Source organism: Thamnophis sirtalis, unplaced genomic scaffold (assembly GCF_051295495.1).
Source record: "Thamnophis sirtalis isolate CommonGarterSnake01/CBP01778 unplaced genomic scaffold, rThaSir2_p1.2 scaffold_12, whole genome shotgun sequence".
NCBI lineage: Eukaryota > Metazoa > Chordata > Lepidosauria > Squamata > Natricidae > Thamnophis > Thamnophis sirtalis.
The window spans coordinates 25,122,742-25,136,891 of NW_028261392.1; the positions used below are offsets into that span (position 1 = coordinate 25,122,742).

Below are 14,150 nucleotides of genomic sequence, written 5' to 3' on the forward strand. Positions count from 1 at the left end.
ATATTTATCTTGAATGGGTAAAGTGTTTAGAAATCTACAAAATCCATTTTGAAATTGACCAAATCTACACCTGTATATTAATTCTTAGCCCAATTCTATACCGAACCAGATAGGAATGCTATTATATTTTAAAAGATAACTTTTATTTTTTTTTGGGGGGGGGGATAAAATAGTAAACTGATACTAGGAGGTAACAAATCTTAAGGGTAATTTATTTGATTTTGATTCTCCAACAGATGGCTGGTTGGTTAATCATTTCAAGGTTCTGAACTGACAGTGATAAAGTTGAGGTAAAGTGGCCATCCTGAGAATGTATTATAAAGGATTGTATAAAGGAATGTATTAGAAATTTAATATCATCTGGACCTAACTGCCCTTGGTATTAATTCCCCAGTTATCTATGTGTTTTCAAGTTTTAAATTTATGTTACTTATGTGGACAAATGCTTGATATCTTGATCTGTCTTTAGTTACAACTTGTAGCTCTTCCAGGGACAGATCTGAAATTTCTTTGATTCATCCACCTTTTTTATTATCTGTTGTCTTCTCAAACTTGCCAAGTATAGTTGACTTTTTGAGTTCCTTATCTATCAGTTTGAATCACAGATCCAAAGTATGTGAATTTCTGCTTACTGTTCCTACTTCAAGAGAACTGTCAATTTTCATTTGATGTGGAGTTTTTCTTGCATTCCATGGTACCCTCAGAAAATATATCTAGGTTGATAGTTTGAAAGCATCTTCTTTCATTCTTTCTTTCTTAATGTGCAACCTTTCATAGCCAGGGGCCACTGGAAAGACCAGTGCTTTAACTGCCTGGTTCTTTGCTCCTTGTGCTTCATCATATTTTCTTTAACAAAATTAGATATCTTTTTCACTTCTTCGCTGCTAGGTTCAAGTGAACTTATTATTATGTAGGTTGGTTGACACTAACAGCACTTGCAATATTATGCCTTAAGTCTGATTCTTCACTTTCTCTTTTTTATTTTCATAATACATTTTTCTAAGTCTTGCTTGCTTTTGGCTTAAATAGTACTGTCATATATATATATATATATATATATATATATATATATATATATATATATATATATATATATATATATATCTATCTATCTATCTATCTATCTATCTATCTATCTATCTATCTATCTATCTATCTATCTATCTATCTATCTGATAGTGTTTTGATGCTAATATAGATAACATAATTTCCAAGTTTGCAATCCATATTAGAGTCCCAAATACTCACACACAATGACTGTAAATTATCACAATACTTATTGTAAATTAAATAGAATTGGGATAATATCCTTTTTTCACAATCTATAACCTTGCATTGTACAATGAAGCAAGCTCTACTTCCTTACTGTATTCATTTCTTCCATCTAGTATATATATATATATATGCAGTATTCACTTTCTGACCTTGTGCCTCTCTGGCTTTTTTGACACCTGATAGTTCATTTGGCTTTATTCTCTTTCCATATTTGGTATTATTTTCCTAAGTTCATAGGCTAAATTTTTTTGGTGTGAGGAATCAGTACAATAAGTCAGAAATGTGTACATCCCTTTTTATTTCTCCTTCATCAGTTCAGTGTAACCTCCAATTATTTCCAGTTTCTATGTCGGCATATTTCCATATTGGTTGACAGAGAGCCTTTTCCAGTGCTCTTTTTCTCAAAGAAGCATATTTGTGTCATTATCATTTTGTACTTTAATTTATATAAGTGTTCAGTACAGCCTTTTCACCTTCATTTGCTGTAATAGATCTCTACTGTAATTAATATTTCTTACTTCAGCTGTACATTTTCTTATGATTTCTCAGATTTTCTTAACAGTACCTCCTGTGCTCCTCTTTCTTTTTGCTTGGTGGTATTCTTGATCAAGGTATTTATTCTTCTCTTATTCTTTCTTTCTTGATATTTAAAGTTAGATGTTGATCTTCCTGTTTTCCAGTTTTTTTCAGTTTTAAGGAAAGATGTTCTGATAGCTATTATTGTCTTTAAAATTTAAAATTTTGGGATTTTATCCCCAATTCAGTTTTGCCTATCTCTTCCAATTGTTTGCAAAGGTAGTGTACTGGATCTTTTCTTTCTGGCTGTATGTTCTCCATACTCAAAGCATTCTGGCACCCTAATTCAGGCTTCTAAGTGACACTAATCATTCATCATTATCGACATTCAATCTATAGTATATACCTAGAACTTGTTTGAATGCTTCAGCCACGTTCTTAAAGATAGGCAACAATAAAAAAATGGTTCGTTATTCCTTCTGAAAGTAAAGATCCTTTGGCTGGATGAGTTGCAGAATTTTCCTCCTGCCCTCACCTCCATACTTAACTTCACATTTTCCATTTGACCAGGTTGGCAAACCCAACCTTCTCTTCAGCTGAATTTTAAAACTGATGAAGCTCTTTCTTTTTTGAGAAAATGCTCACATGATTAAAAATGATATGTTGACAAGCCATTGTGCCTGTAAATCAACTATTCATTTACAGGGTACCACTGAATTAGGAAGAGCATTTTATTCTTTAAGAGTTCAATCCTGGTGATATAGCAGAACTCTTTAAAGCAACTAACAAGCTTCTGAGTGGACTCTCAAATAAGATAGGATCTTATTTAGAAGATCCAACCTTCTTCTAAACAATGATTGAACTGTTTTTTATAAAACTGTTTGTTTGGTAAAAGGCTGTAATTTGGCCATAAGAAAGTACGATCAGGGAATAAGGCTTGTAGGGTGAAGCTGAAATGCTTTAAACTACATGGGGAAAATTCTATAGCTGCTGTGTAATAACACAGCAACAAGCAAAGCAAGCTGTAATGCTGCTTACCAAATTTAAACCTAATAATATCAATAGGAAGTACTCAAAAAGATATACATCAGTAACAGCAAATGCTAATGGTAGCACAAAAATGAAATTGAAAAAAAAAATCATTGCGATGGGCCACTCCTATGATTTAAAAAAAAAATCAGATTAGTTATCCCTGAGCTAGGTGAAAAGGTCTTTTTCCAAACACTTTTTCAAAGACATGTTTTCCCCTAAGAGTAAAATCCTTAGCTAACTGGGACCAATTTTAAAATATTCAGAAGTTATGATTATTGGGGACCATCAGAACTTAGAATGTTGGAGCACAGACTGGAAGGAGGCAATGAGAAACCACTTCTATGTTGCCAAGAGAACTAGACAGACATAGAAGTCAAATTCAACTTGAGGGAGATTTTATCTTTTTGCTATAAAATAATATTAGCAAAAAAATTATAATCAAGTGAGTCGGAAACATCCATGGTTTTTGCAACTAATCAATTCATTACTTGATTCGTTTTGTAAATTTTTATTTAGAAGAATGGAAAACAAATCCAACAAGTTTGTGTGAGTGTGTGTGTGTGTGTTTGTGTCTGTGTTTTTGCCACCTCGCAATTCTTTCAGTTTAATTTTACCAGAAGCCAGCAAGATATCATGTTTGGATTCAGATCTTTTCATTTAAAACTGGCCTCTTATTAGATTAAGAACTCCTGGTATTAAAACTTGCATATCTTCTATCTAAAGCAAATGAAACCTATCACAGCAATGTCGGTGCTGTTATTTTTCAAAGCACATTAAAGGCTGCATGTGTGAGCTAAGTAGCTGATTTTTTTATCACGAAGCTGCAATCTTTGTTATGTGTCGCATCTCACAGGGGTGCTTGTATGATCTAGTGTACCAATCATGGGTGAAATGCCTAGGTTACAGTGGCTGCCTGTAAGAAGCTTGCTTGATTGTGCAGTCTTGCCAGTTCCCGTAGGTGTCATCAGGTGAACAGGCAATTACTGGGAAACAAGTCAGAATACAGGACAGCAGCTCACAGAGAAGACTGACAAGAAAATAGCTATCAAAGCCGAATTAGCATATGGGGTGGGGGTGGGGGCTTCTCATATATTAAAATGCTGGCTTTCAACACCCCCCCCCCCACTTATTCAATTGAATCTATAATAGCTATTTGTATATATAAGGGAAAGTTTTGGTCAAATCAGCTAAAGACTTTTAAAACCTCTGACATTCAAAGTGCGGTGGGAACAATTTTGGAGCATAAAAGTATGCCTGCAGGCTCGCTGAATGGGAAAACGGAATGTGCCCAGATTTTTGGCCAAGATTATGTCTCGCCTGAATGGTAAGGGCAGGAGACTACGCATTGTTTATATTGTACTTTTGCTAATAAAAGAATGACACCAGGGTGTGATACGTTGAAAGAATTTTAAGAGCTTAATTTTTCCACCTTGAGTCTTTCATCTGCTGTTTTACAAGCATAAATGCTGAAAAGTTTATAGTGTTTAGACTTCTTTGACCATCCACCAAGTGGATAAGTTACGAAGTAAACTCCAGTACCGCAAACTCCAGTATCGTATCTGGTCTAGGATTAAGAAGAAGATTAATGTTTTTGAAATATTAACTAAAAGGCATACCAGTAAAACCCATTGAGGCACCCTCTTTTGATTGTTGACGCAGCCCATCATCATCCTGGAAGTCTATATAGACAAGGTCAATGGCCTGCAAGCCAAAAGCCTTCGCTGTGACGATAATTTTTTGCCGTGCATAAAGAATATCATGAGTGTCTTTACTACTTGTTGAACCTGAAACAAAAGACCATTATGGATGAAAATGTAATTCTCATATTACAAATGTTTGTAACAGAGCTTTAGTTAAGGATACATTTGTTTTTTATTTGCAAAAAAAGACAATAAGAGATTGTTATGTGATCACAATTTTTAAGATATGGTTGAAAGAATATTATTCAACTCATAGACACTTGCTTTCTACAAAAGCCTATTATTTCTTACTATGTCTCTTTTTAAATAATTTTCATTTAATTTTGCTATCATCTATTTTTATTTGTTAAAAAGGCCCACTACAAAGTTATGGATATAATAAAGCATACACGAACATTAAGAAAATATCCTTAAATGTTGCTCAACTCATTTAATCCAGAATAGTGCCATTAAATGCACCTAAAATTGCTTTTTTGGTAAAAAGAAACCTTTTGGTTAAATACATTACACTTATGTAAGTATACTAATTTCTCTTATAATTTATTCAAATTTAAAATTTTAATTTGGGAATAATGTTTATATGTAATACCTTAAGTAGAATAGTTGAGATCTGTTTTGAAGCATTCACAAATAACCTGCTGAAGATTTTATTATTCATCATTATATATTGAATTCCTTTCGTTTGGAAGCTGATTCTAAACTGCATTGTGATTAGAGGTTGGGTCCACATGTCAGACTAGAATATGACTCTCTGTGGTTTAGTGTGTGTGGAAAGTACCCAACATGATAAGTTTATAACTCAGTATGGATCTAGGAAATTGAGTTAATTCCCCAAGCTATACTCAATTAAATATGGAATCCTGCATTATGGAAACGTAATCCACAAATTCTTATAAGGGAATACAATCCACACTTAGGCACCTGCCATAAGTGAACAGTAAAAAGAAAAGCTGCTGACCTTGTTTACTTTTTGAAAAATGATAAACAGCATCTGAAGATACAGAGGCAATAAAAATAAATTATTTGCCCAGGGCATTTTTTTTAATCTGGTACCCTCCATATGTCTTGATCTACAACTCTTGTATCCCCAGGCAGCAAGCACATATGTTAAGATGCGTGCAATAAAATAGACAAGCAAATAAAGACAGATTGCTAAAATATTAAGAATAGTTCATAGTTCGTACACCAAAATATTACATCATATACACACTAATATTACTTCAATATTTTTTAAATGTTAAATTTGCATATAAAGAGGTGGTTTCATTATTAACTTCTCCCATAAAATCTTACATTATTTTTTATGACCCAGTAAACAGAATTGTCTATTTTTTTATTTTTTTATTTTTGCAAAAATTACAAAATGAACAGGTTAATGTTAATTCTGGTACTCTTTGGCCTATAAAAATAATGGAAACATTTATCATAGAATTACAATCAGATATAGTCAAATATATGTACTGTTGATTTAAGTAGGCTTATGATAAAACTGAATGGAGCACAGTATCCTAACTACTGCTGAATTAACATATTCTTTAAAAAAGGAAATACCTATACTGGCACGAAAATCCTCGCCTCCAAATACCACAGCGTCTAAATGAAGGCCAACCTGTGGTTCTCGTCTCAGAGTTTCTTCACAAACAGCCTTTAAGTGCAGCACAAATATTAATACAAGAAGCAGGAATTTAAAAATTAGTTTTGTAATAAAAAATATACTAAGGCTATTCCTTATCTTAAAATAACAGCAAATGATAGCCACACAGAAATGAAACAATACATACTCTGGATGCAAAAATGGAGTATAATTAAAATTAAAATGCAGTATACAGTATTTTATTTCCCTATTAGTTTTTCTGATAAAGTTTTCCAATGTGGCAACTACTTTTGGATTTAATAAAGCAATAAAAAATAAAACCCACTACATGATGTTTACAGTATGGGACTTTTTAAAAGATTCCAAAATGTTTAGCACTGCAGAGAAACACAACTAAAGCATATTTGGTTTAATACACTGCAGATGGAGATTGCAACTACTCACAATTTAATAGGCAGCATATGGTATGTTATCAACTGATGCTCCTTGGATATCTTCAAATTAATATAATTACCGGAGATATAAAATGCAACAAGTAGCATAGAAAATCATTTGAAAAGCAAATGATACCTTAGGGATTTTCTAAATGCATCAATCCCAGTATTATTGCAAGCTTTGAATAATGAAATATTTATTTATTTAGAAATATAATTTGGTAGCAATAATGCAATGCTTGCAAGGATCTTGTGAACAACCAGTGCTAAAATAAGTTCAGCTGTTTGTATTTATTATTTTAAGCAATACATTAAGCAGACATAATCAGTACGTGTAATGCTACTTTAATCTCTACAACTCCTAAGCATAGGAAATCACAATTGATATTTTTCAGGGCAGAATTTAATGGTCTTTTTTCTTTGGGTTTCACATTTGAGGAAAGGCAAAATATTAATTAAAAAAGAGGAGGAAAACTTTTTGCATTAAGATCTATAATTAGTATTTCTTTAGCCTATATTGAAAAAGAAATCTCTGAAACTGGGATTTATATTAACACACTAGCCACAAGGGCCTCCCAGCAGCTCCTTCAAGTAACAGCAAACTTTTACAAGAAATCTTGGCCTGACTGGACTGCACTCAATTTCAGCATTAATATCTTTCTTCCATAGAAAACTGCAGGCCGGATGCCAAAAACAGGCTATCTGCATGCATTCATCACCATTGAGATGGGGGAGGAGGTAGAAAATGGATTCTGGGGCCAAGAAGAGAAAGAGATTGTGCATATAGTCATGTCATGCAGATATTACATCCTGGAAATTCTCATGGTTTTTTTTTAACTGTTAGGTCCAGCTGAGCATGTACATTAAAAAACAACAACTAAGAAAGAATATTGAAGAAAAAAATATCTAATATTCTTTCAATTACATTTTAAAATACTTTTAAAATATTTAATATGATGCCTAAAAAATCAAATGCAAATGAGAGAAAAGAAATCATGAGAGTTAGAATATTTAGAAACACTCTTAACTATTTGGGGCTATTTTTGTGACTTGAGTGTCTTTTATTCAGTGTATTCATACGAGCTTAAAGTAATTGCAGCAGTGCAGAAGAAAGCAGTTATGTCAGATGCATCTATGTCATGTAAAGCTGAATAATTAGGGGTAATGAATGGATTTCTATAAAAAATGAAAGCAATATAATTTTTAAAACGTAATAGTTTGCTTCTCTCCCATTTCTATTTATGGTGGTGTTATTTATTTATTTATTTATTATTTATTTATTTATTTATTTATTTATTTATTTATTTATTTATTTATTTATTAATTATTTATTTATTTAACGGAACGTATAATCTATAAGCCTAAGACTGTATTCAGGCATGCTAAATTAAACAGATCTTTCTTACCTTAAAATTGAGCAAACCCATTGCAGTTTCCACAAAAGGAATGAAATTGATCGGCTCTGTGAGTGTTCGGCCTTGTAAGTGCCACGCACATTTCTCCATAAACTAGGAACATTACAGAGAGGACATAACATCAAGGCCTGGGCTTTTTAAAACCTCTACAAAAATGGTCTGTAATTTCTTTGCACAAAATTGCAGACCAACCAAGCAGACAATCCGAAGTCCAGATTGCTAGCCCCAATTCTCTGCCCCTGTGTTTTGAGTCTGTTGTTATAGCATTACTCTTATGTTTTCAGCACTACAGGTTTAGCTGCACACATATTTGCCTAACACCTATCATCACCCTGCCTTTGTTAAATGCAAATAAAGCAGGATCTGTAAAACAAGGAAGAATTGATATACCTGACATTCTGTTTTCTTTCATGTCTGACACTGACATGCCTGTATATTTTTTTCCAGCCTTCCAAAGTGGCATCCACATTATTCATCACGACCCTGTTACCCTTTGTCCTGGAGATCTTTTCTTCATAATTTTTAGCTTACCTAGGAAGGGCCTTAAAAAGGAAGTTTAATTCTTTGAAGACCAAAGCTTTCCAATTTTTTCCATGAGAGCAGTTCACAGCTAGCTCTGAGCTGCCGGTGGGGTACCCCTGATTCCCAAATCTATCATCTGGGAACATACAAAAGCTCTTGTACAGATTTCTTTTTTTCTTCTTCTCTTTTTCCCTTTTCAAAAGAGAAGGTGGGGGAGAAACTACCTCAGTATATTGTAAATCTATTATGTCTGTCCAGATCTAGCTATGTGTGGGGAGATAAACATATCACAGGTATGCTAAGTAAATTTTAGTCAATAAAGACAGGAGGGGAAAAAAAATCTCGCATCATTTTTATATTTAAGGAATATTTAACCATTAATGGCTATCAAAGGGAAAGGGAATTTTAATCATCTCTCCATTCAGTCTCAGTTGGGTAAATCATATCTAAGAGATTTGCATAAATATAAACCATCAAAGACTTTTCATCTTCAAAGGGGGTTTCAAGTCCCTATAAGCTTTGTACTGTAATCATCACAGGTCACAACCCTGCAGGAATAAGGCTGCTATGGCAACATAAAAAACTAATGCTTAAGGCTTAGCATAATATTCTGACTAATATAAAGGAAACTCATTTTGAAACCTGGCAGCCTATTTACCAGAAACTGGATTAGAGGTGTTATTTCCCCTTTTAGCGCTTCTCCCCCTCCCCAAATTTCACCCCTCCCCCAAACAAAAGGAAAATAGAACCACAGCATCTTGAAAAGGGTTCTAAGCACTTTGCAGTAACTTTACATTAGGTCAAAATAAATTAAAACATTTTTTTCCTGCATGTTCTCCATCCCTCCCCTTTTTTTTAAATGCAGAGTCATCATTGTCACCACTGCCACTGCTTTTCCGATCCTTTCAAAACCTAGTAAACCCCAGAATGTAAGGAATTAAGGGGGGAAAGTCAAGAAAAGGAACAAGAAGGAAGACTTAGGAAGCCCATCTGCCTATCAACCTCCCTACTCAGAAGTAAGGGCCAATGGCCTGATTTCCAATTAAATGGACACAGCCACAATCTGATGCTAGACCCAACAGTGTGATAATCAAACAAAGCTATTCCCTAATAACTTCACAGGCAAGAATTGGTTCATATTCAAAATTTAAATTTTTCACTGGAGCTTCTTTGTAAGTTAAATGGTTAAAAAAATGGAAACCTCCCCCCTTCCCCTGAGCCACTTCTATGTATCTGCTGAAATCTTTATGTCTTGCATTTTGGGACCATTAGATTAGGTAAAGTTTGGATCCAAGTATGTTTCTTTTTCCCATTTTAATTATTTTTGTCTTCTTCCTTCCTTTCCCCCCCTTTTAAGTACTATTAGCACCAAATACAAAAGGCAACTAGTGGAGAAGTTTCAATTAATTTTTTTCAAAAGGAGACAATTAAATGTTTCCGGCTTGGTAAAGTGTTCATTTCAGTGAGAGGGCTGGAAAAAAGGAAAGGGGGGAGACAGAAAACAAAGATTGGGGAGGGGATGAAGGCGCAGGCTTTAGCCATTCTTTCAATTCCAGTGCACACCCGATAGTGTGTTGGGAAGAATGCCCACTGTTCAGGATTTGTGGGCAGATTGTCCCACAACAAAAGAGCCAGAGTTAGGCTTGTTATAGTCCAATAAGCCATGCCAGTCAAACAAGTACCCATCTGAAGGACAAAGAGAGAGCAAGAGATTCTCACACAAAAGGGAACAAGTAAGCCCGTCTTTTAGTTGTGCATCAGTCGCCAGGTTTTAGGCTTCGCATAAATCAAAATGAAGGACAAAAATAAACAGCCAAAAGCTTTCCATAGCAATGGCCATCTTAAAAGCAAAGTAAGAGGAGTGCCTCTGGGAAAGGGTTGGGGAAGGAAAGATGGGCTCTGCTTCCAGGAAAAAGCAAGTCTGGGGGAAACGAGTGTCCAGTCACACCCAGCGAATATTTATTGAATCGTCCTAAAACCTTGGATAGATAGAAATATGAATATGCATAGCCAACTCTCAGATGCTTTAGTCTGCTGTTTGCTGAATCAACAAAAGGCCTTTAGATTTTGCTGGTTTTTTTACATATACCATACTTTTTATATATGTACGAATACATTTTTGTATATTTATATATACAGTATACAATATGTGTGTGTGTGTATACACAAACACATACACACAAACTAATGTAAAGAAAGAAAATGAACAGAAAAAGAAATCAAAGAGAAAGCTAAAATTGCAAGAAAGGAGAAAAAGTTAAAGAAAAATAGAAAAGCAGGAAAAAAAAAGATGGAATTAGTTTCCAATCTTCTTTATAGCAGTTGTTAAATACAATTATAAATGTAGATCTTGCTGTCTGAAAGAGCCACCGAATGTGATAAAATAATGAAATGATTCCTTGTGAGTATGTTTGGACATATTGGACATTAGATTTTCTGAATGTTGGAATGTTTTCTTTCACTAATATTCGATTAAGAAGTTGACTCAATTACTGGATAATACTCTTCTGACCTGCTGACTGGGCAAGAATGATAAAGAACCGATGGCCACTTAATACTAGTAGATATAGACTAGATGAGGACACGTAATTGAACTTCAGAATCTATTTATCTATTTTCCTTTATGGATTTTATATTTAATTTGTGCTCATCCCTACCCCAGGCTCGGAAAACAAAGTAAAATGAAGCTTGGCTGACTTCAATAATATTCTCAAGAAATAATATGGTAAAATGAAATGAAAATTCCTCTTCAATAATAAACACAATTATAGCATAATTAGGCCCGTTTCAGCATTTTCTTATGCAATTTGACAGACTAACCATTTACAATCTCCAGTTTCTATTGGCTGAAAAGTCAGTCATGAAAAACAAACACACCTGCCAGCAATTTAAAAGGAAGACATAGAGGGCTGGACAGGAAATAATATATTTCCTAATTAAAAACACTAGTTAAAAGCTTCCTGTTTGTTCTTTGGGCTGCCCTTGGGAGTGACCTTTCCTTCTATCTCCACCATAATTTTTTCACATGTTGGTAAAATGCTTCCTCCATCCACCAAAATGTTCTAACATGGAGAATAAATTCTATATCATGATTGCTGGACTTCTAGTATGATGAATAGGAGGATTGATTCTTAACAGTTTTTGTTTCATTTTACTTTGTCCAAAATGAAAGATAATATATTAATATTGCATTTCCAAATCCACCTCCTTTTATACACATACAATGCATATGCGGTTACAAACTATTCTCTTTGTCCTGTGAGTCTTGAAAACAGAGTTTTAAATGTGTTTGTGTGATTTGATTCTCCCTTGCTAAGAAAACCGACTATGTTTAATATCTCAAAACGGCATAGGACAACTATCACAATTCTCAAATCTGATTTAGTTTCTGCTTAAGAGAAGATAAATTACTTTTTGATATTCCAAAACAAAATGGGTAAATCAAGTACTAGCATCAGAAATATTTCATATTTGCTTCATGATATCGTTCTGTTTCTTCCCTTCCGAAACTGGACGCAAATCTTTATCTGAGATAATGGCAGATAAAACTCACCCATTTTATTTCGTCTACGTTGTCAACCTTCGGGAGCATCAGGCTAGTAGGAAGAATCTTGGATTTCAAAATGACCTTCATATCTTCTTCTGCAAGACCACTAGACACTGAATTGATCCTAACGCACTTCTCCGTCTGACCAAAGTCAAAGTTTTCAAGGGCTTCCACAGTTTTTATTCTAGCTTCTGCCTATTTTTTTTTGAAAAAGATAAAGATAAACCAAATGTTTTACTAAGAACTAACTTTTTAAAAATCAAGTTTAATTAAGTGAACAATGGAGAAATTCACCTGCATTACAGATCATGATATAGTTAGATTGGGCTAGGTCATATGAAAGGGTATCCTTGGAATGTGATCAAAAGTCAAGATGATGAAATTCTGTCGTCGTCCCCCCAAATGTGCATTGTATATGCTATCTTGATCTTTTTGACCATACATAGTGGACACACCTGCTCAGGTGCTATTCTTTTTCAAATAAAAACAATTAGGCTTAGCCACAATTCAATGTGTTTAATCAACTATTTGTGAGTCATAGCAGATGGCAGCACCTAGAGCACTTTAACTTGAACAAGTTGAACAGGGTTGGATCTGATTGGCACTTGAATGGCACAATCCCATTAAAGAATCCTAAGGCAACATTTTTTTTCTTCCTAGCATTTTCTTACAAGTGCAGGTTCCACTTTTTAAAGATCAACTGAGTATTGGTTGCAACAGGAATTGATTGACGACTGGTTTGTCACCTGAGCTTGAAATCATGAGCTGAGAGAGAGAGTGACTTTCATGCCTATAGCAAGATTAGAACTCACATTCTCGTGGTTCCTTATCCACTAGACCAAACTGGTCCTCTAGCCTAAAGCTATACACGAAAGTAACTCTCTTCCCCCTCCCAAAAATCTTAGAAACTAGAATCTTTGTTTTTATGATACTTTAAATGTGATTTTTATATTTGTTGTATCTGTGTGTTTTTAATATGTAGTTTTGCTTGTTGAGGACCCAGACTGTGGGGGCGATATGCTGACTCTGTAAACCGCTTAGAGAGGGCTGAAAGCCCTATGAAGCGGTATATAAGTCTAACTGCTATTGCTATTGCTATTGTTTACTGCCCAGAGCCACCTTTCAAGAGATGGGAAGCCATATACATTTAATAAATATATAAATAAAATAAATAGATGGCTATTTCTATAGTGTTATCATAAAAATATATATATATATACACATACATACAATCACCTCCCAAAGACCGATTAGATCCCACAGACTAGGCCTCCTCCGAATTCCATCTGCTGGCCAATGCCGACTGGCGACCACCCGGAGGAGGGCCTTCTCTGTGGCTTCTGTGGCCCTCTGGAACGATCTCCCTGTGGAGATTCGGACCCTCACCACCCTTCAGGCTTTCCGTAAAGCCGTTAAGATCTGGCTGTTCCAGCAGGCCTGGGGCTGCTGAGTTCCATCCCCACTCGAATTGGTGTGTTTGTTGAGACCTTTTAAACTGGTTCTGTATTGTTGTCTGTTTTTGTTTTCTTTTTTTTAATGTATTGTTCCCTTCCCTTCCAGTTTGTGAGCCGCCCTGAGTCCCTTGGGAATAGGGCGGCATACAAGTTGAATAAAATCCTAAATCCTAATCCTAATACATACATACATGCATGCATGCATGCATACATACATACATACATACATACATACATACATACATACAAAGTGACCAGAGGTCAAAATCATCTTGAAAGAGACTTTTTTTAAATAAAGGGATCATGATAATTACTAATCTAATAAAAAAAATACGATTGGGTCCAGAAGTGGAAAAGCAGCTCTGCTCATACATGATTGATCTTCATTATTCATTAACTTTGGCCAAGTATTGGATGGGAAATGTAATTCAAGGGCAGAGGACTAACTTGGTCCATTAGCTAACATATAATCCCAGTAACTGATTATCAATCATGAAAAGATTAATCATGTTTACAGTTAAGAGAACATGTTTCATATTATACTATGTTAGATACACTAATAATATATTATTCAGAGCCAGTTTGGTGTAGTGCTTGAGGCATCAGGCTAGAAACCAAGTGAACAAAATTCTTGTCCTGCCTCACTAACCCAGCTGGCACT

At 34.6% G+C, this 14,150-nt stretch overlaps 1 protein-coding gene across 1 annotated transcript in view; it reads right to left on the reverse strand.

The window, feature by feature from the left end:
• CLYBL (citramalyl-CoA lyase) overlaps positions 1–14,150 on the reverse strand; it is a 193,137-nt gene that overhangs the window by 14,887 nt on the left and 164,100 nt on the right. The window contains exons 3-6 of the mRNA XM_014072615.2: positions 12,042–12,230; positions 7,958–8,059; positions 6,075–6,168; positions 4,440–4,607 (exon numbers count right to left, since the gene is read on the reverse strand). Of these exons, the coding sequence (XP_013928090.2) occupies positions 4,440–4,607; positions 6,075–6,168; positions 7,958–8,059; positions 12,042–12,230 (553 nt within the window). The remainder of the gene's footprint in view (positions 1–4,439; positions 4,608–6,074; positions 6,169–7,957; positions 8,060–12,041; positions 12,231–14,150) is intronic.